This window comes from Mesoplodon densirostris, chromosome 4 (genome assembly GCF_025265405.1).
Source record: "Mesoplodon densirostris isolate mMesDen1 chromosome 4, mMesDen1 primary haplotype, whole genome shotgun sequence".
Lineage (NCBI taxonomy): Eukaryota > Metazoa > Chordata > Mammalia > Artiodactyla > Ziphiidae > Mesoplodon > Mesoplodon densirostris.
Window position 1 is genome coordinate 174,504,094 of NC_082664.1, and position 26,454 is coordinate 174,530,547.

At 40.7% G+C, this 26,454-nt stretch overlaps 1 protein-coding gene across 1 annotated transcript in view; it reads left to right on the forward strand.

Annotated features, from left to right (window-relative positions):
- MYO3A (myosin IIIA) overlaps positions 1-26,454 on the forward strand; it is a 169,124-nt gene that overhangs the window by 138,937 nt on the left and 3,733 nt on the right. Inside the window, exons 29-34 of the mRNA XM_060095468.1 lie at positions 885-1,008; positions 2,916-3,828; positions 5,595-5,739; positions 17,761-17,867; positions 23,948-23,988; positions 25,341-25,484. Of these exons, the coding sequence (XP_059951451.1) occupies positions 885-1,008; positions 2,916-3,828; positions 5,595-5,739; positions 17,761-17,867; positions 23,948-23,988; positions 25,341-25,484 (1,474 nt within the window). The remainder of the gene's footprint in view (positions 1-884; positions 1,009-2,915; positions 3,829-5,594; positions 5,740-17,760; positions 17,868-23,947; positions 23,989-25,340; positions 25,485-26,454) is intronic.

The window sequence follows — 26,454 nt, forward strand, 5'->3', positions numbered from 1 at the left end:
ATGATCCACTATTTATTTGCAAGCTACGTTCTGAAGAGCACTGATGTGGTGGGCAGAGTAGCTGACTGACATTCGAAAGATTCAGTTCAAGGTCCAGTTCCAATCCGTCAATCCATAAGAGCTCGTCATCCTCTTTTGGAATTTTAAGCCCTTCACTGCTCACTGGGACATCAAAAATGCAAACCCTGCAATTTGGGATTTAATTCTTTATCCACAATTCCAGACTTCATAAAACACTGAAAAAAGAGGTTTTTCATAACTCATCTGGAAGTGAAACATGACCTAATATTCACAGTCCTTTATTCTTCCCACTTGGTAAGAATTGTGTGTTTTTCCGGAGAAATATTCATGTGTTTGACTATGGAATGCTGACTAACCATGGGGAATTTTACAGAATATATGTTATTTGTTCCAAATTACTTTTCTAAAATTTTTTTTAAAAAGTTTAAGTCTGAATTCTGAAATATATCTGGCTCCAAGAATAATTGGCCGAAAGATTAAAACCATATACTTAGATAATAGGGGTTTTCTCCCATGAATAGCTGAACATGGCAGAAATAAAAGAAACATACGCATTAGCAGATTTTAAGCAAATGGTGAGTACATGTTGTCTTTGTCATCAACTTAGCTCATCTCTATCATTTTAGTTTCATCTTAATACTCCCCTTAATACGAAAATTACTTTAATTATTTTCTTGCTAAAGCTTGTCGTCTGGAAGAGTCTTGTTAATGAGTCCCATATTTTTTCGAACCTGTTCTATTTGGAGTCTTTAATTTCATTTTCCTCTTTGGTACTGATGGTGAAAAGCCATTTGTTTCTACCCATTGAAGTAATGCTTTTTATTTATTATAATTAACACTGCTCTGGGCCTTATATGTTTCAGCCGCAAGAGGACATCTAGCCAGGAAACAAAAGAAAGAAATTGTTAACACGAAAAACACAGCAGTAAAAACCATTCAGACTCAAGATCAGGAATTTGACTACAAGAAAAACTTTGAAAATAAAAGGTAAAATAATGTTCATTCTTATACCATCTTGACAGTATAGATTTTTCACATCTGGAAAGTCACAAAATAAAGTCCGCAATGAACAGGATGTGGTACACATATACAATGTAATATTACTCAGCCATAAAAAGGAATGAAATAGTGCCATTCACAGAGACGTGGATAGAGCTAGAGACTGTCATACAGAGTGAAGTAAGTCAGAAAGAAAAAATCAAGTATCATATAATATTGCTTATATGTGGAACCTAGAAAAATGGTACAGATGAACTTATTTGCAAAGCAGAAATAGAGACACAGATGTAGAGAACAAACTTATGGATACCAAGCGGGGAAGGAGGGGTAGGATGAATTGGGAGAATGGGATTGATATATATACCCTACTATGTGTGAAATAGATAACTAATGAGAACCTGCTGTGTAGCACAGGGAACTCTACTCAGTGCTCTGTGGTGACCTAAATGGGAAGGAAATCCAAAAAACAGGGGATATATATATATATATATATATATATATATATATATATATATATATATATATGGCTGATTCACTTTGCTATACAGGAGAAACTAACACAACATTGTAAAGCAATTATATTCCAATAAAAATTAAAAAAATAAAAGTCCACAGTCTTTCTCATACCTAACCAGGTTCCTAACAGTGATGCATCAAATGTCAGCTACACCCCGTGGCCACTTTTGTGTTCTTTATCCTATTTGAGAGTTTGTTAGCATTTCACTCAGATGACCACACTTTCCTCCTCGAAGAAGATCTTATCTTCAAGTTAAGGGGAAATCATTCCAACTATCCTTTCAAAAGGGTATTTATAAAGGAACAACTGTGAAATTTTGGCCAGCGTATTACAAGATCATGAGCCATAGCAGGGACGCTGCTTTTCCTTGAATTTTGTAAGATATTTTCTGTGATCCGTAGACTTAGAGCTTATCAAAGTACAGCATGCAACCTGGTGAACATACCCTGCTTACTGGTCTCAAATGTAGATGTAGTTTCCACATCTCCTTACTGTAGGTACTTTGTTTGGAAAAGGACATATCTTTTTTTTTTAATTTCCTATTTAATCTTAATGTCTTGAAGCTGAAACAAATTAAGCAGCCAGTGGTTTTTCACCATTGTATATAAAATTGCTAGTTTACAAGAGAACATGATACTTTAATAAAATGTAAAACTAAGTAACCAACTTTTTTCATGTCTCTAAAAAGCAAAATGACTCTTCTTAAAGAAACAAAAGGCTACCAAGAGATTCAAAAGTTTCTGCTGAGTTACAATATGTTTTAATAATCTAGGGACTCAATGAGCATATTTTTAAATGTATGTCCTCACTAACTTAACACCCAACATTATGTTTGTTCCTACATCACCTTCTAGCTTTTTGTTGTTTTAGCTCTTCTCAAATCTTTCAGAATTGTGACAAATACTAACAAATGATGGCTATCACAGAAAATTATGAAAGAGGAAAATGTATTTTTTTCCTTGTCTTCTTAATGTAATAAATGTACTATAATCATCTTTTCCCACTACTCTGTACCCTCTGCTACTTTTGGAAGAAATACAATCCTGAACGAAGCAAAAAAGATAATTTCTTGGAAAAGGACATATCTTGAAGTGATTAAATTCCTAGGATTTTGATATCTCAGTAAGTGAAATTATGCTAGGATATTTCTCACTCTAATTTGAAGCTAGTTTTCTCATTATTTGAGTAGCCATCACAGTTGTCGCTAGAGAGGACATTTTGGGGAAATACTCAATTATTGTGACTTGATAAGTTTTTATTTTGAGCTTTTTTGTCCCTTTTGCTTTTCTCCCAACATAATGTAATATGTGCTATTGCCAAAGAAGGTAATAAACTCTAGTTTAGTATCATATATTCCGATGCAATATATTTTATACAGGGAATCTTTTTTGAAGAAACAGACAGAGAATGCAGTCTCTACTAATGAAACAGTCATTCCAGCTCCAAATAATAAGGGGAGTACATCTGTAGTGAAGACTTCTACTTTCAAAGCTGAGGGGGAATCCACGAATGCTATGGAAAGTAACAACAGAGGATATCAGACCCCGAAAAAAATGAACAACGTGTATGAGGAAGAGGCTAAGCAAGAATTGTATCTGGTAGGGGACCCTTGGGCAGAAGTAAACACCAATAAGAAATATATGAAAGACTTGGAAGAAAATAGTAAGATAAGGAAAATGGAAAAGGAGGACACTGTGGTCCAGAATTATTATCAGTGGTACACAGAGGAAAGGAATTTCGAAGACTCAAAAGCAGCATATCTAGAAAGGAAGGCCATATCAGAAAGGCCAAGCTACCCAGGACTTTGGTTAGCACAGGAGACCTCAGCTCCTAAGCAGCCTTCTTTTAAAAAAACTTTAGAACCTAGTCTTAGCCAGAGGTCAGTTTGCCAAGATGCGAATAGCAAGGGAAAAGAAAAGAAGATGTCTGTGGTCACCCAGAATGCCCCAGTATGCAGTCATCAGAGGAACCCTGTAAGGCATGGGACGGTCCAAGAGAGGCAAATCGAACTGGCAATGCAAGTCCAGGAAAAAGAAGACAGAGCAGCGGTGTTCATTCAGAGCAAATACCGGGGCTACAAGAGGGGGCAGCAGTTAAGGAAGGACAGGATGTCTTCTTTTAAAAATCAAAAAGCGGTTGCAACACCAACAGAAGTAGCAAGAAATACTCACATTTTGTATTCCCATCCCGCAAAATTTGAGGAATCCTGTAACATCAGGATGAAGAGTGATAAAGACTCAAAAGCAATTTCAGAAAAAGAAGCGTGTGATTTGGCAATTTTTTCAAAACAGGTATGTAAACGAACAGATTTGTTTACTAGTACAGATCTCTGGGAACTCCACGATAACTGAGTTAAACAGACAATTGATAACTGATATATTGTTTCATCTGTTTTTATGAGATTGCAAACCTTTTCAATAAAACATCTCAGGGACAGTGCTATTCGAATAGCCATAAATTTTGTAAACAAATTTCTATGATAAAAATAGTGTAAAATACGATGGAAATCTTGTGTAGTAAGGAGACTAGTCATTGGTTTATACAGCCTACTGAAATGCTGGCATTTGACAATGCAAATTTCCATGTATCTGAGATCTTCCATTGTAGCTGAAAGAAAAAAGTTTTCAAAATCCTCTAAAGTCTATGCTTTCTGTACCCCAAATTTTGAGAAGACATAACTAGGTATCAGAATCAGATTGTAGCATTACTGAGCATATATGCAATGAAGATGACAGTCTATATGTTCCGTCATGGCCATGAGAAACCATCAAGGAAAACCACAAAGAAAAATTCCCTCTTGGAGAATATCTCATGCTATTGGTAGGCGTGTTTCAGCTGTTTCTAGAAGGGGCAGTTGGCTTTAGGGCTTCTCCCAGGTGTACATGGAACTCTGATAAATTAGTGCTATGGAGAGATCACAGGCCCCTGTCCCTGCCCCACTCCGGCTCTTTCTCTCTTTCTAGGTGTTTGACCTTGAGAAAATCACTGTATGTGTCAGCACCCTTATTTTCTCCTGTGTAAAGTGAAGGATTTTCACTAGGTGGCCTCTAAAATGCATATTATAAATGAATATGTACTATCAGTGTAGTCAATAGTGTATGAAATCATAGAAGAAATGTCATAATGGGTTCAAAGAAGGATCACCTATTACTGCTGAGTCTCTAAACTCTGCCTTTTGTCTGACGGTGGCTAAGCCCGCAAGAAACACAGTAACTGCCCTTGGACACTCCCTGACTGTTATGAGTGTGGCCCAAACATCTCCAACCCCTAGCGGGTCATAGATCTGCCATTGTTTTATTTAGTCCCTTCCTGTTCTACTTTTTTAAGCACATGGAAATATTGAGTTTAATATACAGGCAGTCCTTCCCTTCCTTGCGATAAATCTGCTCACTCTAAAGACCAAAGCAGAGATTAGGACCCTGACCTGCCAAGCAACTGCCGCACTCAGGAGATGTAGAATCGCCTGGCATCCACCTACAGCTGGCAGATACCACCGTGGGAGTGGATTCAGTACTCCCCGGGAGCAGAGCTAGAGGCAGAAAAGCAGGAGCCCCACCTGCAACCTAGCAGGGCAGCCGTGTTAACAGACAAGGTAGAGGCAGAGGGGCCAGGATGGAAAGAGGAACCAGAAGAGAGAGAGTAGCACTGACGTCAGGCGAAGAAGCCTGGACAGGAGAGGAGGGAGGTTAACACAGTCAAAGTCAGCAGAGGGGTTCCTCAGGATAAAAGCAGAAGAGCCACGGCAGCAGAATGGTAAGGATGGAAGCCAGATCTCAGGGACCCTGGGAAGGAGTTATCAGGAGAGAGTGCTTCTGGAGGGTCATATGTTGGACAGTTTTGAATGGAAGATGTGAGATGGACAAGTAGCGGGAAGGGGGAGGTTTTGTCAAGTGAGGACTTTATCCGACCTTGGTACAGGGTCAGGGTGAGTCCTGGAGAAGAAGTACATGAGAGCCCCAGCGGGGAGCGGTTCAGGAATAGATCAGACCCCAGTGTACCTGTGGAGCTCACTGAATTCTCTTCCTTGATTTAATCTGATATGTGACCTTCTTTTTAGATATCAAAGCTATCTGAAGAATATTTCATTCTGCAGAAAAAACTGAATGAAATGATTTTGTCACAGCAACTGAAGCCTCTTTATCTGGGTGTCTGTCCTTATAAGCCAATTACTAGACGGCTTTCTTCTCAGCAGTGCATCTCAGGTAAAGATGGGTAGAGTTGGAACTTCCCGAAGGGACAGGCAAAGCCAGATACTTTGTTAATTGCCCACCTTTATTCTATAGCAGATTTGAGGTGACAATGTTCTAACCGTCTTGGCAAGAGCCTTCATTTTATTTCATTTTTTATAAGTAGATACACACTTTTCCAGAATGTTCCACATACCCCCTACCTTTATTGATTTCATTCTCCTCTTCTTTTCTTTTTTCCCTTTATATATACTTTAACTAGAACTTGGCATATGACGCCAAAAGGGAGTAGAAAGGGATGGAGTTGGGGGAGGGTGGGGAGCAGGGTGCAGTTTGGATAAGAGGGAGCAAACAAGTGAAATATATCTGTTCCTTCTGTCAAAATCTGTATGTTAAGTAGAAGGTGCAAATCTCCGTTCAGATGCACAAACCCAGATGCACTATTAAATTTTCTTCTTATCAGCCTAAGTCACTCTCTGCCCACATTCACTAAACTGGTGGCGAATTCAGACTCAGGAATTATCAGGCCTCCCCTTCCCCAGGGCTGTGCAAAGGCCCTGGAGCCTTATATACCCACCAAAAGATCAGGTAACGCCTGTAGTCACTAGTTAGTTGCCCACAGGTACTGCTGTGACACTCACCTCCTAGCTGGCCTCACGATCTCTACAAGTCGCGAGGCTCTGCTGCTCCCATACGCGCAGGAGACGCCGGGAAGCAGGCGTGTAAGGAGTCTTACCGGGCTCGCACACGCTCCCAGTAGCTCTCCTCCCCGCATGCAGGCTTACCACCTCCCCACGGGCGGCCACCCATGGCCCTGCTGGGCCCTGTCTGGGAGAATCTGCATTTATTTTCCTTTAGTCCTTATTTCTCGGAGGCCCTCCGCCCGCTCAGGGCCCCAGGCCCCACCTCTGCAGTGAGTTTGTCTCTTAGCAAAGGCAGGACCGCTGCTAACCTCAGGCAACTTCCGTGGAAGTCCCTTAGGCAGGGGAAGACTAAGAGGAGCCCGGCTATTTGTCTGATATGGGAGGAAGGAAAAACAGCTTAATGTTTCAATCAATTATCCTGCCACACTGTTTTCAAGACTTGTGTGAAGCTTTCAAAAAAAAAAAAAACACTGCCACGAAGTGTCCACCCTTCCCAACCCTGCTGCTCCCAGGCCCTGGCTCAGACCTCTTGACGTGAAGAAGCAGCTTGGCAAGTCCGAGCCCGGAGGCCCGTTAGTTTGAGTGCCACCGATGCCCCCTGCCCAGAGGCCTGCTGACCGGCAGAGCAGAGAGGGGCTCGGGGGCTTCAGCCTCCCTCCCGGCTGTGTGTGCAGAGACCCTGGTGGAGGCGGGGCAGTGAGGTGCTTGAGGGAGCTTCTGGGTAAGCAGCTCAGCCCAGGGCTCAGCAGGAAGCAGGGGGCGGAGGGGTGCCGCGGACGCTTCCTGGAGGGGAGTGGAGGCTGCCAGTGTGTTGCCACGACCTGCACTTTTGACCATCCAGGGAGTTTTGTTTGTGTGTGGTATGTTGTGTATGTGTGTTTACTGAAAATGCTTTAAGGTGCACAGCGTGATGATTTGAGGCCCACATACCTGGCGAAATATGACCGGAGTCAAGCTAATTAACATATCTTCTTCTCACATAGTTGCCTTTTTTGGCGTGTGTGTGATGAGAGCACCTGAAATCCACTCGCCTAGCACATTCCCAGGATTCGGTACAGTATTATTACCTGTAGTCACCGTGCTGTACATTGGCTCTCTAGACTTATTCATCCTGCACACCTGCAGCTCTGTCCCCTTTGACTAACATCTCCCTGTTTCCCCTGCCTCCCCACCCCTGGTAACCACCATTCTGCTCTCTGCTTCTAGTGTTCGACTTTTTTAGATTCCACGTGTAAGTGAGATCATGAGGTTTTTCTTCTTTCTGCGTCTGGCTTATTTCACTCAGCATAATGTCCTCCAGGTTAATCCATGTTGTCCCAAATGGCAGGATCTTCTTTAAGGCTGAATAATATTCCTGTTTGTGTATATGTGTGTGTGTGTGTGTGTGTGTGTGAGTGAGTGAGTGTCACATCTCCTTTATTCATCTGTTGCTGGACACTTAGGTTGTTTGCCCTATCTTGGCTATCGTGAATAATGTTACAGTGAACATAAACATATCATGTAAGCTACTGATTTCATTTTCTGGGGATATATACCCAAAAGAGGGATCGCTGGATCATATGGTAGCTCTATTTTTAGTTTTTTCAGGAATCTCTGTATTGTTCTCCGTAATGACTGAGCCAATGTACCTTCTCACCGAAGGTGTACAAGGGTTCTCTTTTCTCCACATCCTCGCCAGCATTTGTTCCTCTTGTCTCTTTGATAATAGACATCCTGATACCTGTGAGGTGATATCTTATTGAGATTTTGATTTGTATGAAAGCACTCTTTCATATACTGTTGGCCATTTGCATGTCTTCTTTGGAAAAATGTCAATTCAGGTTGTTTGCCAATTTTTTAATCTGGTTGCTTGGTGTGTGTGTGTGTGTGTGTGTGTGTGTGTGTGTGTGTGTGTGTGTGTTTGGCTGTTCAGTTGCATGAGTTCTTTATTTTGGTTATTTGGATATTGTCTAAAATATATCCAATATGTGGTTTGTAAATATTTTCTCCTATTCTGTAGGTTGCCTATTATGTCTTGTTGATGGTTTCCTTTGCTGTGCAGAAGCTTTTTAGTTTGATGTAGTCCCACTTGTTGATTTTTGCTTTTATTGCCTGAGCTTTTGGTGTCATATCCAAAATATTACTAGCAAGGCCAATGTCAAGAAGGTTTTCCCCTATGTTTTCTTCTAGGATTTTTATGGTTTCAGGTCTTACGTTTAAGTCTTTAATCCATTTTGAGCTGATTTTCTTGTATGGTGTAAGATGACTCCAATTTCATTCTTTTGCATGTGGATATCAAGTTTTCCCAGTGCTATTTATTCTTTCCCCATTATGTATTCTTGATGCCCTTGTCAAAATTAGTTGACCTCATATAGTTGGGTTTATTTCTGGGCTCTCTATTCTGTGCCATTGATTTATGTGTCTGTTTTAATGCCAGTACCGTACTGTTTTGATTACTTTAGCTTTATATTTAGCTTAAAATTAGGACGTGTGATGCCTCCACTCTTCTTCTTTCTCAAGATTGCTTTGTCAGGGACTTTGAAAAGGCCTAAGAACTTTACTAGAAAGTCAAAATAGTTCACTTCATTCTTCAATGAAGGCCAGCCTGGCAAACATCTGAATTTTCCCCTGTCCCTGAGAGTAGCAGAGGGAGTGCCTGAGAGAGGGCCTGAAGTGGCCTGAAGACACAGAGGGGTCTGGGCAGACCTGACAACCCAGAACCAAGTAGGAAGGGAGGACACTGGGAGATGCAGTGGCCCAGGGAGAAAACAGAAACCCAGAATGACTAAGTTTTCTCAGAAGACACTAAGAAAATTGAAAGCAACTTCTTAAATCAATTGTCAACATCATAATAATGGTAAAACACTGAAAGCAGTTCCTTTAAAAAGCAGGATTAAGGTAAGGATGCTAGTAACAACACTTTTTTATGTTATTTGGGAATTTCTAGCTGAATCAATAGGACAGCAAACAGAAGTTTCTGAAAAGCATGATTATTGAAAAGAAGAAGATAGGATTATAGGAGTATTAGCAGACAACATGAATTTTGACAATAAAAATGCAGAGAATGAACCAAAATAATGATTGGTACTTGTAAAAGAATTCAGCAAAGATATGTAGCTTTCCTATAATAATTTATAATGGAAAAAAGAACATATTGGAAATAAGAGCAAATAGAATACCTTGAAATAAAGTTAGCAAGAAAACCACAGAAAGATTAAAAAAAAAAAAAGCAGAGGTGGATAGTGGAATGACCCACTGTGTTTCTGGATTGAAAGATAAGAAAATGTAAACATATTCTAAAGTTGATTTCTAGGTTAAAAAAATTGTGTTCAATTTCTATGAGATTTTCTCTAGAACTTAATGTCCCTAGATATCATTTGTTAATTTCAGGAAAAAAGAATAATTATAATTGAGGTCTTGCCTTTTAGATGGTAGAACAAATAATATAAAGCTACCATTAAAACCATATGCCTCTGTTATGAAAATCAACCACAGATTAATGGAACAGAATAGATAGCCCTAAAATTGACTGTAGTATTTATAAAAACCCGTCCCCAAAAGATATACAGCAAACCAATAAGAAATGGACATATAATGCTTAAATTTTTCTGATTTTGGGAGAATAAATAAAACAGCCTTACCTTATACTGAATACCCCAATATTTACCAGATATATTAATGATTTAAATATGAGGAATAAACCAAGAGAAACCAGATGATATGAATTGACTATTTCACAGTCTCTGCTTAGGAAATGACAAAGCATATGAAGTAATAAAAAGCATTACAAAGAAACACTGTGGTCAGTTTACACTGTGTAAACGTTAAAACCTAGACATTAGAAAGCCTCATTTAAAGTTAAAGAGCTCCAGACAAACTGGATACAATATGTAGAACAAATGGAAAAATGGTTAACATATGTAACATAGAAAGAGCTCTTATAAATCACTAGGAAAAACACTAACACCCTCCATGGAAAAACGGACACATTGATTTATTTATAGAAGAACAAATGCAAATGGAAAACAAGCATATATATGATTGCCGTGGAAATTCAAAGTATAAATTAAGTTACTATTTTTTACTCATCACAATGGCAGGGATGAAAAAATATTTAACGGTGACAAGAATGTGCTAGTTTAATTATCCTCAAACACTAGTGGTGAGACTAAAGACGCAACATTTCAAAAAAGTGATTTGGCAAAATATGTAAAAAAGCATTGAAATCATTTCTGTCATTCACCCGGTAAGCCCACTTATGAGAACATAGCCTAAGGAACTAATCAGAGCTGAAAGAGAAAAATGACGTAGGTGGCCCAAAATAAAATTAGACAATAAGAAAATGATTAATAAGTAATGGCACATTCATATATAAACAACCCTTAAAATTCATCTTTCAAAGAAGAACCTTAGCAAACTGCTAGCTAATCTAACTAGGGATACAAGACTGCAGAATTGGAATGGGAATCCTGTAAATACGTCAGCTTAATCTTCCCCCGTGTCAGGGGGTTCACTGACAAGAGCATCCATATACAGGGCTCTAGAGAAGCCGAGAGACTGGTGGAGGGAGGGCCAAGTGCTTGCGCTCCAGTAGAGTGGACACTCTCCATCCCTCCCTACCTTGGACCTTCAGAGTCCATTCTGTACAAAATGAAGCATCTGAATAATGTTCCTGCAGCCTGTACAGGGCTTCCACACCAGGTGGGAGAAGACTAGAATGCCATCTCCAGATGTTATCTTTGCTGCCAGGCTGTCTTGTGCCACTGAAAGCTTTCTTGCCACCTCCTGTGGCCATGCCTGTGACCAGACATGTCCTTATAAGGAATAGTAGCTTTTAAAAAATATTGGTGTATTTCACCTTACCTTGATGAGAACCACCTATCTGTTGTTACAAAGTATGAGTGGGGCAGGGAGGGGGTGGGGGAGGCCAGAAACAAACTGAATGTTGCTTGTTTAAAATCAGATAGTATTCTTCTATTCTGTGTTTTTTACAGGGCAATTTGAGAAAGTGACTGAGCAGTCAATAAATAATTTTCCCAAATTTGGCTCTTTGGAAAAAAAATTAACATAGGTTTTCACCTCGAGCTATATACCCAAATATTTTTCAGATAGAGATCAATATGGTCTTGAAGAACAACCAAGAGGTAATTGGGGGGCTCTTAAATGCCACCCCTGAGTTTTCCTTATTCTCCAGTCAGGTGAGCGTGTAGTTTTGTTGTTTGTCTCCATAGTCCCATGGATGGTCGTACACAGGATGCATGCTCACAGCTCAACATGACACCCAATAGGTGGCACTCTCAAGACACTGTCAGCGTCACTGTGTGCATTCCCATATGCTTCTCACAGGGTGCCCCCCTTTATGTATGCTAGATGGCTGGGGGTGAGGACGCAACCTAACCACATGGACCAGAGCGAAACTAACTTGCCTCTGAGGACGCTCATCCATGACCTGTGCCCAACGGGGATGACGGAAGAAAATGGCAGATACATAGTGAGCATGTCCAAGAGACAGATGGTGGTCCAGAGGGGACGTCTGTGGGTCTCACCACACAAATAGAGCTGCATTATTCTCCTCTGTTTCTTCTGTGAGACAGGAGGGGCAGGCTGGGGGCAGCATCTTCCCCAAACCTAAGAGTGTAATTTATTGAAACACTAAATGCTCAGTTTTCAAGGTTCTTGTGCAAAGTACTCAAACCAGAGTGGCAGAAAGCTTGAAGCCCATGAGCTGTAGCATAAGGGCAGGTGGGAGTTGGCTCTAGGGCATCGGTGTTCAGTTGATAGAAAAAGAAGAGCTAAAGGAATCACTTGAGCAGTTCTGAATGGGGCTGGAGGCTGACAGCTCCCTGCTGAGAAGGTCAAAGGGAGCCTGTGAGCCAGACCACTGAACAGGCGCCTCGCCTGGCTGGAGGGCAGATGAGGTGAAAGGCAGACAGGTGGCGAACCTGACTACGGTGAATCTTGCCTTTAACAAATAGCAGTGAAGATTCCTCCCTTCTAAGATTTCCTCTGGGTCCCTATATTGCTTAAAGTTCATGACTGTCCATTTGTAAATGGGAATTTACAAAAACTAAAAAATTGATTTCTTAAGGAAGATATTACAACAACGTAAGTGCATTTCTGTGCTGCTAATATCCTATTTATACATGTGATACTTTTGCAAATTATACTCTGCATGTTTACTTAAGTAAAATAGTATAATTATGATTAAAATGAGAATAATACTGAAATTCAATTTTCTAGAGCAAATATTGGCAATGAGTTTTAAATCTGTCTTCTTTCTTCTGAATGCAAAATGTTGAGATGTTTTTCCTTTCATTGCATTCCTAATCAACTCAAATGCTTAATGAAATTATTACCAGAACTACAATATAAATAAATACTTTACCTTCTGGCTATTTAATATAGCAGCAACCTTTACCAGTTAATACGTATCATGCACATCATACAAAATAGTCGCAAACCTAATTTTGCTATTGCCAGCGTTGATGCGCTGCTGGTAATTTGTGATTATAAATGTTTATGTCACTTTTGTAATTAAGGGGTTAGAACGCCGTTGGCAGGCAATGTTTGTGCTCCCCCAGAGGAACAAAAATTTAGAGGGCAAAATAAACTTAACGCCTTTCTGAAATATTTGTATGCTGATAAGCTCACAGGCAGTTTGTTCCTCAAAAATACAAAATAGCCTGGGGAAATTTAATCTGAACAGTCAGACCCTGTTGAATACATTCCTCAATAATTTTCACTTACTGGCTGCCCACGTTACATGGCCATGTCTTAAGGGAAGACACCCTTTAAGAATATTTAGCATTATCCTGGTGAAGAAAAAAGTCAACTCTGCAAGATATAAGAATTAATTGGAAATTCTGAAAATTCAACACATTTTGAGATTTTTTTATCTCTGTAGTAGGCACATTCCCTCATGCATATTTATAATTTTACATAAATGTGGCCATACCATACATTCCAGGATTCTTTTGAATGCAATATTTTTTTCATTTTCTCTTTTTTTCCTGTTTCTTCCCCCCTCCCGCCCACCACCATTCTCCCTCTCCAACCCACATTACTCTCCCCATCAAGGAAGCTCTTATAAAACATGTGTTCTTTTATATCTTTTGCAGATGTGCATAAATGCCCTTACACACACATTCAGATATAGAGATTTTTTGTCATAATTTTATTATGCATCTTGCTTTTCTCCCTTACTACCTGAGCAGGAATCCCTGCACATCAACAGGTATAGCTAAAAATCATCCTTTTTAATAGTCATATGGTATTGCATATGAAGATCACAATAATTTATGTAACCTTTCCCCTATTGTTAGGTATTCACTTTGTTTCGATTTTTTGCCACTATGAAAAATGTTGCAGTAAACGTCTCTGAAAATGTCCTTGTATACTGATGATATTTTTATGGGATAAGCCTCCAGGGGTGGAGTAGTTGAGTTGAAAGGCATTTTGGGTTTTGATAGATTGCTTTCCTAAAAGGCCCTAAAAAGACGTTTCCTTCAACAATTTGTTTGAATTCACTTTTTCTGACATCCTGTCCAGCAGTGTTATCCTTCTTTTTAATCTTAGCTAATATGCCTGGAGTAAAATGATATTACACTGTTATTTTAATTCATATTGTCTTGTCTGCTAACAAGCTCATTTGCTTTTCATGCTTGTTGGCTTTTTGGATTTGCTCATCTTGAACTTGCTATTTACATCTTTTGCTCATTTTTCTGTTGGTCTGTATTTTGTAGTCATTTGCTACCTTTTTATGACTTCTGAGTTTTAGTTAAGACATTTGTACCCCTAGATTGTTCATGAAGTCATCCAGATTTTCTTTCAGGATGTTTGTGGGTTCCTTCATTTACATTTATCTTTGAAGAATCAGGATTTATTTTTATATCTGGTGACAATAGTGATCCAGTTAAGAAAATTATATTGAGTGTCTGCTCTTCACTTAACACTGTGCCTCTAAGCTTAAATGGATTCAGTTAGGCTTTTTAGCATCTCCAAACACCTACCACCTGTACATATCCAGTGAAAAAGCATGAGGGCATCAGCTCCTAAGGTATAATGCCCACCATCCAAAAACATATGGTCCCACTATTTTTTTAAGGTCATAGGTAAAAATAATAAGCAGTAAGAAATATGAGATTAAGTGTTGCATTATTTTGCTAGGGCTGCCATAACAAAGTTCCACAGACTTGGGGGATTAAACAACAGAAATGTTATTTCCTCACAGCTCTGTAAGCTAGAAGTCCAAGGTCAACATGTTGGCAAGTTTGGTTTCTTCTGCGGTCTCTCCTTGGCTTATAGATGCCATCTTCTCCCTCTGTCTTCGCATGGTCTTCCTTCTGTGTGTGTCTGTGTCCTAATCTCCTCTTCTTACGAGGACACCGAGCATACTGAATTAGTGAGGCCATAGTGACCTCATTTTGAAGACCCTTTCTCCAAACACCTTCAAATTCTGAGGAACTGGGGGTTAGGACTTCACTGTATGAATTTTGAGGGGACACAATTCAGCCCATAACACGTTTCAAATAAATTGCACAGCCTGTGAGTACCGTTGACGTTCACGTGAGATGGATATCACTGGGCCATCTGTGAAAGCTTCACGGAAGGGGCGGAGGTGGAGACAGGCGTTGAAGGATGCTTAAGATTTCAGTGAGGCCATGAAAAACCTTTCTATGAGAAGATGAGAATGAGCAAAGTTACAGCTCTAAACATGGTGTGCTGGGGTTCCAGTTAGGTAATGAGGCTGACCAGAGGAGGTAGTTCATTTTGGGGGGAAGTGGGAGATAAATTGGAATGGCTGAGATTGTAAGTAACTTGGATTTAGGAGAGGTTTTGGTTTAATGAAGAAGGAAAAAAGCATCATGAATATTTGGAAAGTGAAATTTCATCGTGGTATTTAAGGAAGGAAAATCTGGTTTTCATTTGTGAGATAAAGCACAGAGCGCATTAAGACGCTGCCACGGATGTTAAATGAGCAGTTTAGCCCAGGGTGGTAGCAAGGGTAAGCAAGAAGAACTAGTGGATCTGGGCTTCCCTGGTGGCACAGTGGTTGAGAGTTCGCCTGCTGATGCAGGGGACACGGGTTCGTGCCCCGGTCCGGGAAGATCCCACATGCCGCGGAGCGGCTGGGCCCGTGAGCCATGGCCGCTGAGCCTGTGTGTCCGGAGCCTGTGCTCCGCAACGGGAGAGGCCACAGCAGTGAGAGGCCCGCGTACCGCAAAAAAAAAAAAAAAAAAAAAAAAAAAAAATCAGCGCTGGGAGAGAGGATAAATAAGGAGAAGGAAAATAATAAAAGACCACTGTTTTTTGTGGTGGCGAAAATTCAGGTTTTATCATCTTTCCTCGCACCTGTGATGGTCTAAGACAGGATTCGGCTAGGGCTCCGGTATCTGGATTCCCTCCACCTCCTCTGTCTACTCCTTTGGAGGAAAAGCGAGAGAGAGAATGGGAGATGAACCTCCAGGGATTGGTTGGAAAAGTACATTTACTCCTCCTATCTATAACTGATCTCTAATAACGTGGTCTCATTAACAAAGATCCCGTTTTCTTTTGTTTTATTCTAAAAAGGACGGTAATGAATGATTGTCCTGGTTTGCACTGTTCCATGCCTTACACCACGATGACATACTCCCAACTAGCTGATCTATCTTTGTCATCCAGCAATTTCCCATAAATTTTAAAATGAATGAGTTGGATAACGTTAGGATATGAATGCTCTTGTGATAAATATGTTCACACAGTGAGCTGGGGCTGGGACTAGGAAGTTAGGCATCTGTGAGTCTCCATCCTGGTTGGAGCGGTCTTACGCTGCCAGTCAAGGCTGCTTACACGTAGTAAGTATGGAGCATTCATTGATTTGATAGATTTGACTTGATCTGATTAGAATCGTTTGGAACAATTCAGTTCCTCTGTGTATTTCTATCTCTGAGGATTAGGAATTATTGTTGCCCCATTATTATTATTTTTTTTTTTTCTGTACGCGGGCCTCTCACTGCTGTGGCCTCTCCCGTTGCGGAGCACAGGCTCCGGACACACAGGCTCCGCGGCCATGGCTCGCGGGCCCAGCCGCTCCGCGGCATGTGGGATCTTCCGGGATCGGGGCACGAACCCATGTCCCCTGCATCGGCAGGCGGACTCTTAACCACTGCGCCACCAGGGAAGCCCTTGCCCCATTATTATATGCAATAATGATCCATTGATGCCCTTAAAGTCCGGCTAAGAAATGTGTGCTCAGATATCTGTTGAATGTAAGCCATTCTCCAGTAAGCACCCATACCCCACTCCCAGCCCAACCCTGATATATTTATCACAAATGCACTTAGGGGATGGGGTGGTCAAGAATCATGAAAAATAGACAGAAATTGTTTGTAAGCGGCCTATTAACTCTGTAGACATAAAGCCACTTGTAACAAGCACTGACAGCAAAGCGTGAAGATCATCAGAAACGCTGATGATGTTGCTGCGGATTTGAGAACTTGGCTCTATCAAAGAAAGAGCAGGGAGAAGAGGACAAACCTAATTCTTTCTTGGCCGAGGTTTTTAAAGTCCAATCTGAACATTCTAATAGTTTGAGATTCTAAATACTGGTGAATATTTGTCCAGCCTGCGGTTGAGCTGTCTCTTGGCTTGGGTCATAATATGAGGTGGTACTTTAAAAATGAGGATCATGCAGTGTTTGGATGGATGGATGGATGGATGGATGGATGGATGGATGGATGGGTCACTCTGTAGTGCCAGTGACAGGGGGAGGCTTTGTCTGCTCGCTCCATCCACCCTCAGCTGCCATTACACATTATCAAACTGTGCATTTCTTTTCTTCCCTGTCTTCTCTTCCCCTTACTTCTCAAAATCCTAGACCACCAGACAATCGGAAGGAAACACATGATGAAGAATATAATAAGGTTTTGTGGGGGGAACAAAGGAATTTCCTCTTTCTCCCAGTTTTTGCCCCAGTTGTATGTATATAATTTGTTTTGTTTTTGGGGTTTTTTTTATAAATTTTTATTTATTTAATTTTTGGTTGCAGTGGGTCTTCATTGCTGTGCACGGGCTTTCTCTAGTTGCGGTGAGTAGGGCTACTCTTCACTGCGGTGCGGTGGCTTCTCTTGTTGCGGAGCCCAGGCTCTAGGCACGTGGGCTTCAGTAGTTGCGGCACGTGGGCTCAGTAGTTGTGGCGCACGGGCTCTAGAGCGCAGGCTCAATAGTTGTGGCGCACAGGCTTAGTTGCTCTGCGGCATGTGGGATCGTCCCGGACCAGGGCTCAAACCTGTGTCCCTTGCATTGGCAGGCAGATTCTTAACCACTGCACCACCAGGGAAGCCCTATAATTTGTTATTTAACACAAAGGGTAAACAGTGCTTGATACTAGCCTTTGTAACTGAGTGCTTGTTTATGATCACCTTTCTTGTAGGTATCTCCAAAGGAGAGGGGCCAAAAATATTGAGACCCCCAAGGCGGCCCCGGAAACCCAAAACACTAAATAACCCTGAAGACTCCACGTACTATTCTCTCCTACATGTAAGTGGCTCACTTTCATTATCAGGTAGGAGCCGTAGCACCCCTAACAACCAGTGTGGAAACCGACCACTAGTCCCGTCAAAAGGGAAGGCTTTGCAAAGGAGATGCCCCTCGGTTTCTGCTTACCTGCCCCTCCCTTGGCTGACAGTCTGGGCACTTGGCTGTCCTCCAACCCCTCTTCCTCAGGGTCCACACCTCTCCCGCAGCCCTGTAACCCCTGTGCCCTCCCAGCAGTTTTCTCTTCTGGTCCTGTAATCTGAGCTGCTGTGCAAATATCAACCCAGAAAGAGCAGGGCATCACAGCAGGAGCTCTCCAGGGAGGAACCTTAGCGTAAATGGCCGGGGAGAAGGAAGGAGGAGGAAGAGACGTTTATTGAGCACCTTTTAAATTCCAGGCCTAGAGTGAGGTGTGTTCACACACATGGTGAGATCGAATCTGAGAGCCTGGAGGGTGGCATCCCCATCTCACAGATCAGGATCCTGAGACATGGATAAGGCACCTCTTAGCTGTCGGGGCCATTAATTGTACTGAGGTCTTCTGGTTTCCCAGCTCCTGTTGACTCACGGGGAGCAGCCTGGGAGCTCTCGGCATCACCCCTGCCAGCCTGCCCTCCCTCTAGGTTCCTGTTCTCCGTGAATGCCACCAGCATCTGCCCAGTTACCTAAACCAGCAAAACTGCGAGGCACCCTGAATCTTGCCTGCTGCTCAGTCATGCTAAAGTGTGACTTCTCCCCACAAAGGCTCACTCCGATTCATCTTCTGCTTCTGGCCTCACGTCAGCTACCCTATTTCAGACCATCTCATTCCTCACCTGGAGTAGCTCAGGCCCCACCTAACTGCTTCTAATCTCAGCCTCTGCAAGCCATACCAGAACATTTCTCTAAACCATAAATTTGATTGTGTTCCTCCCTGGAGAGTCCCTTTAATGGTTCGGCAACTCTTGCATCAAGTGCAGACTCCTTCCTTATGGGACCCAGGACCACTCTTCGCCCCCGTGCCCACTGGCCAGAGTTAACTGCTGGCACCTCTGCCAGTGCGTGGCCTCCCACGCTCCTGAGTCCTTTGCACCTGCTGGTCCTTCCATTTACAATACTTATTCCCTCTCTCACTTCCTGCTGCCACAGTGAAGACAGCAACAACCTTCCATGTCCCTACAGAGCCCAGAGAATGTTTCCCATGAGTTGGAATTAAGTCCCCCACCTCCCCAGCAATACATGAAGGTTGACTTGCAAATCAGCCATCTCCCAGTCCTCTCCCTTCTCTCTGCTGATTTCTCTCCAGTGTCTTTGGAAGGGTTCTCTTTCCCTTGGTGTTGCCTAGGATTCAATCTTAGATTCTCTTCTCATCTCATTGCCTTCGGACAGTCTCATCAGCTGCCATGACATCAGTTTCTGCTGATTCCTGAATCCTGGTCTCTGGCTCAGATTCTCCCTCTGACTCCAAACTCAAATATCAGAATACCTAGTGTTTGTTTTACGTATTCCACATGATTCACAAAGGCAGTCATACGTATATATACATTCACCTATATAATATGGGTACATACACACACACCTCCCTATATACTATGGGTATGTACACACACACCTCCCTATATACTATGGGTACGTACACACACACCTCCCTATATACTGTGGGATGCACACACACACCTTCCTATATACCATGGGTACATACACACACCCTTTTATACTATAGGTACATATGCACACACTTATATACTATGGGTACCTACACATATCCATCTAAAATACACAATTAAATGGTTTTCAGTATAATCACAGAGTTGTACAACCATCACCACAGTCAATTTTACTTATTTTTTAATTTATTTTCAAAACAATTTTAATTGAACTATAGTTGATTTATAATGTTGTATTAGTTTCAGGTATACAGCAGACTGATTGAGCTATATATATATATATATATATAGCTGATTCACAAATGAGTCCCTGCCCCCAAGAAGCTTACTTTGTCATTGTACTATTATTTTTAAAATGAGTATAAAGTGTTTTCATGCATCTTAATTTATCAGTGACTGGAAACCTTTTTATAACCCCGAGTCTTGAAATCTGTGGCTTCAGTGAAACATAGAAAACTAGTATATTATTTGAAGTGAAAACACACCATGGGTTCATATTTATCTGGCCTTTACCCAGATTTGGGGTGTTACATGTAAGTGAAATTTATAGCTGTGATGGAGCCCTATCCCCTTTAACCATCAAAACATTCTCTGTACTTTTAAATGGTTTTCACAAACATCCTTCTCAAATACATTATACTGCACATTTTAAACCTTTTCTTCATGACCCAGGTCACCGTAGTGAGCAAAAATGTTTGTACTTTATTCAGAACTATGCTTATCAGAGAGGCTCCCTGACAGCTGTATCTAACGTAGCACCTGTCTCTCTGTATCTTCCTGGCCCTACTTAATTTTTCTTCACAGCAGGTATAGATATGTATCTGCTTGTCTCCTGGCTGACTCTCTCCTGTGGGCTAGAAGCTTCTGGAAGGCAGGGACTTTGCTCACTCTTATGGCCCCACTGTTGCTCGTCATGAGACTATTTGCTAAATAACACACAACTTACTTTAGACGAGGCTCTCAGGCTGCCGAGCTGTGGACAAGACACCCCTTATGCTTGCCCGACACGAGCAGCTGTGCTGACAGATGTCTCACCTATTAATATAGCGTTCATTTCTCCTTGGATGTCACCACTTAGTATGGTCATTCCGACTGCCTTAACATCAATACTAGCTCTCTTCTATGATTTGATGCTTAATCTCCTACATCTGGCGAATGTTGCTGTTGTCGTGTCCAAAATAAGAGTAAGCTGAAGCTTAGAAACGTGGCTGTGGAGGAGAGAACATTAGCTGAACACTCACGCCCCATTGTCACAGCGTGTGGTGTCTGCTCTAACACGTAGAAGCTGTGCAGCCATCAGCAAAATGACTCCATGCCAACAGCTTCCTCAAGAAGTGAGTAATGGACCCCGTCACATCACAAGTCCCTTCCGGTCCCATTATTTTTCTGGGCCCTTCCCTCAATCACAGCAGTAGGTGGTTTGGCCACTCCCAGGTCCCTTTTTTGTTATGTCTACATTTTGGCTACCCTCTTCATCCTTGCGAAGGCCTCTGAATACATTATATATTCGTGTATTTCCAAAAGGGAAGTAAGACTGAGTCCGCCATGATGTAATGGTGAATTTTAAAGTCTTACGATAAAATTATTTCTTTATGTCAGGTGGGAGGGAGAGGGAGTGAGATGCAGTGACTGAGGAATGGCTTCTTCAGTCCTCTGAGCTCAGCCCTCTGTTCTTTCAAAGGCCTCCTCAAGAAACCTCCTCACTGGATATCTCCTCCGTAAGTCATCTCTGTTTCCTTGTCTTTCTCTCTTCTTTACTCTAGTTTGATAAGAAACTGCCATAGGACATTTGCTTCTTTTTTTGCATTTAAAATTTCAGGTTTGTAATTTGTCATATCAAAACTCTGATTGCAAACATCATTGGTCTTAGTAATTCAGGCATATCTCATTTTATTGTGCTTCACAGGTACTGCTTTTTCTTTTTTTCTTTTTTCTTTTTTTACAAATTGAAGGTTTGTCACAACCCTGCATTCAGCAAGTCTATTGGCACCATTTTCCCAACAGCATTTGCTCACTTCCTGTCTCTTTGTCTCTTGGTAATTCTTGTAGTATTTCAAACCCTCCACCGGCAGTTTTATGGCATTTCTAGCAATAAAGTATTTTTAAAATAAGGTATGCATTTTTTTAGACATAATGCTATGGCACACTTAATAGACTATAATAGAGTGTAAACGTAACTTTTATATGCACTGGGAAACCAAAAAAATGTGTGACTTGCTTTATTGCAGTATTTGCTTTATTGCAGTGGCCTGGAACCAAACCTGCAATATCTCCGAGGTGTGTGTGTAAATGCTCCTGATATAAAGTCCTGTGTGATAAAATTCATATTAAATCCTCTTCCAGGAAATGCAATATCCTTCTTCATGATCAATAATGCCATTTCATACACCCCTTTAGCCCTAGAGCCTAGGGGACTGAGAGACAACTTCATGTAAAGCTCTATCTTAACACTCATTTCTTTTTCCCTCTTTGTTCCTTATTTACAACTCCTATTTTATTACCTTGATTACATAATTGCTTCTATTATAAACCATCTTAAATAATTTTTGGAAAAATATATCATTGAATTACATTTCATTAGACTATTCTAGCACAGGCAAGAGAGAACTAAGCCCAGACAGTATTTACTCTTCTAAGAATTCCTGTAACTGAGAACCAACTTGTACACACCATCTCCCAGATGGAAATGCTGATCCAGAATAAAAAGGGGTCCTCGCCAGGGTGGAACGTTATTTGATTCTTGGTTGTAGAAAGGGGATCTCTGTTAATCAGCATTATTTTGGATTATAGAAAATGGTTATCAAGGACAAGAGAGACATTTATTTCAGATAATGGATCAAGGAGGCAGGACCTCTCCTATTAAAGCAACCACCACAGCAAACACCACCCTGCTCCCAGGGATCATTAACTGAACTGCTAGGGGCCGCTGTGCCTATGCTGGTAATTGCATTATTTGTAAGCACCTCCTAGCCTAGGGCACTGGCTCAAGAATGTGAAGTAACAGGAAACGGGAAGGAGGACAGGAATGTAATTGGTGTCCTGCCCCTAACATTGTTACTTCCTGAATGGTCCACTCCCAGACTTGGTGCAGGAAAGCATTCACTGCCACCTCATCCACCCACTAAAATACCAATGATAAGAATAAAAGAAACTATGAACTATTTGCCTCATCTAACATTTTAAGTTATTACAAATGATAAATTATGAGAAAAAATGATTCAGTATGTCTAAGGATAACTTGGGAAAACGCTAGATATTTACAAACCATTGTTTTTTATTTTTATTTATTTATTTTTTTGCGGTACGCGGGCCTCTCACTGTTGTGGCCTCTCCCGCTGCGGAGCACAGGCTCCGGACGCGCAGGCTCAGCGGCCATGGCTTACGGGCCCAGCCGCTCCACGGCATGTGGGATCTTCCCGGACTGGGGCATGAACCCGTGTCCCCTGCATCAGCAGGCAGACTCTCAACCACTGCGCCAGCAGGGAAGCCCACAAACCATTATTAATTGCCATTTTTATTATCTTGCACTTTTATGGTGCCACCCAACTTGATACTTGCATTAGGGTTGCCACAATTATAATATCTTAAGCTTGTTCACGGTGAGTGTGGTATTTGTTTTCTCAGCCTAAAAGACATATATCTTCTTTTCAACATGTAAATATAGGAGTTCAAATGCATTGAGCTAGAACACAGTGAAACACATGACTAATGTCACAATACAAAAGAGAATACTGCTTTGTATGTAAGATGAAATGAAATACCACTTTGTGTGTTCAAATTGAATGACTGATTAAAATATATCTAGTATTTCTATACTTAAACATTCTAAAGTGTGCCGTGATACATCAAATTCCCAATTATGAAAAAACATGTTGCAGTGAACATATGTGTCATCCATGCTGCTACTTTTATGCCATAAGTGGGCTCCTATAGGTTCATGAGTCAGATTTCCATCCTTCTGTGTCCTGTTGCAGCTGCCCTACCTCTCCACCCATCTGCTTTACCTGCAAACAAGGATGACATCAAAGCGGCCTAATTAACCTGCCTAAATACAACTACATTTGTGATAGAGAGATAGACTTTCCAGAAAGTCTGACATTTTGTCCCCATTTGTAGGTAGATACACGTTATGTAATCTTGTGTAGACGGGTCACCACTGTGTGGTAAACTCTTTTTTTATATGGGATGCAAAGATTAATTTCATTCCCGGCCTGGTTAAAAAAAAAAACAACACAAATTCATAATTAGTAAAATTTGAGTAAATTAAAATTTTTAATTGAGGAAAATTTCTTTAGATTGTAAATATATTTTATCCACTTGCTTATTTCTAAATCAGCTTTATAGGAATAAATTTATATGTTAATACTATAGTAATATATAAATTAATCTTAAGATCATAATATATAGAGTCTTTTTTAATTATTCTATTCTGTTTAGAAGTCAATCCAAGAAGAAAAACGAAGATCAAGGAAAGATAGGTAATTATTATGTCTAACTTTTAATGTCATCTTATCAAACCAAAATATAAATCCATATGTTCAAATTATGATTAAAAACCACCCATTTTATGTGGATAGATTTTGGGAAGTAGTGTGCTCTCAATACATTTATATTATAAATATGAGGTTTATATGTAATTTATAAGATCTTACCTATCAGAAATATACTGAGATAACACAGTGCAAGTTATTTCCTGAGAACTCAAACAGTTTTTAATAAATTGTACCGTCCAGTACGGAAATTTGCTTTTCTTGTCCCCTTAATATGGTTTTGATTGAGCAGTTTGAGCATGCTCATGTTCATGAACTTTCTTTCCCCGAACTCTTGGTACTTTTTTGTTCTTCAGGACAAGCTAAATCACTTTTTATAATGTTTATGTGTTTGTTAGGAAGATGAGGTTTATGTCACCCGCGTGTGTGGCCCACTTCTGTTCACACTATTCCCCTTTCCCTGTAACATTTCAGCCCACCAGTGCTTTTATACTCTTTTAATATTATATTTCAAGCAACTAATTTCCGGACAGTGCTCAAAACAATTGAGGGTTCTTCTATTAAGGATGAGTGGACACAGAGTTCCTGATTTATGAATCAGTGGCATTCTGAAAGTTCATTTACAGATTGGTATCTTAACTTGAAAATCACTTTTCCCCAAAGTACTGTAACACCCAGTAGTTTTTCAGACTTACACCTGTTGACCTTAGATGAAGTTCCATCAGACCAGAGATACCAAGCACCACAGGAACCATAGTGTAGTTTGACTAGATCCAAGAATGAAAATGGTTGAGGACACACCCGTGTGTGTGTTGTGTGCAGAAATTAAAATCTAGCACAGAAATTAATCCCCTAAAGACAAAGGGGTAGGGAAGGACAGAAGGTTACCTGTGAAGGAAATAAGGTAAGATCATGACACATGGTGTGCCTCAGTGGGCTGGTAAAATTGGGAAATGCTTGCGTTAGTACATAAGGGTCAGCTTTCCTCATGGTGGCCCAAGGGTCAGTTGTGAGTCCTGATGTAGACTGGCCAAATGAGCATTAGAATCACCGGCTATCTAGTAACTGCTAGTTTTGTGCCAAGTTGAATGTGGTAGAACTTGGAAAAGCTGTTCCAGCAGCTAATGCCCTCTTAAAGGTAAGAAGTGAGGGGTTTGTTTTTCTTTTTAATTTATGGTATATATTGTTTTTGCACATTTCAAGACCTCTCTCATTCCTATTGACATACATGTGTTACTGCTTAATTATCGTAAATACTTTAAATGAAGAAAACAAGTATCTTGTAAGTTTAAGTGAGTAGACAGCTTGATACTGTGGTGTGTTTATGTGTTCATTTGCAGTCAGGGAAAATTATTAGATTTGGAAGATTTCTATTATAAGGAAATTTTGCCCAGTCATCCTGGACCAGAGGAACACAACCTTAGTTTAAGAGAACGAAGACAACAGCAAGAACTCCAGAAACAATGTTTTAAAGCTGATGAAAGGTAATAAACGTACGTTGAAGTATAGCATTTTCAATTTTATACTCACCATTCCATTTCTGAAGCATTTTCATTTATGTATGGACTAATGACAAAGCATTCTTACTGAGCATTGAATCTTATGATTGATGTGTTGTTTAAAAGTAAAATCATAAGGATTATGGTAGGGTAATCAGACATCCCAGTTTTTCTAGCACAATCCCAGTTTTTACCTGTTTTCTTGGTGTAATCAAGATCACTCCCTTTTAAAAGTTCTTTGGTTTGGATGATAAATTATATGGTCATACTATATAATTATAAACAATATCTGTGTTTAATAATATCCAAAACCTGTGTTTAAGCTCTAACCAGTGTGATTTTATTTACTTATTGGTTTCTTGATTATGCTGTGTAATTTCTCAGAATCAGTGATGTCAGACCAAAAAAAAAATTGGGGAGAAATATTCATGCAGAAATATGTATTTTGGATTTGATTTTCACTTTGCCACCAACTTTGTTTGACATTTAACTTAAACCATTTGTAGTTTACTTACTACTTTGGGAATGTTTTTTTCTTTCCCCAAAAAAATGCTTTGTAAAGTTTTGAAATTGAGGGCACATGATAAGATGGACATGTGGTATATGAGAAATGGGAGCAGCACCAGGCAATGAAAAGCTGTTTCTCCAAAATCCTAAGTGAACCCCCTGTCAGCCCAGGGCACGCAGACCCCCCCATAGCTCCCTCTTTTACAGTGTGCTGTGTGGTTAAGAGAAGAGGCTTTGGAGCGAGATGGTCTTAGATTTGGGTCCCGATTCTGCCACTTAGTAGCTGAGTGACCTTGCCGTGTTACTAGACCTCTTTAAGCTTTCGTTTTCACATCTGCAAAAGGATTTACTAGTTGCCTCGCCGTGTTGTTGGAGAGATTAAATGAAACAATGAATGCGGGGCGCTTAATGCGAGACATGGCGCCGGGGAGGTGTTCCATAAATAGTG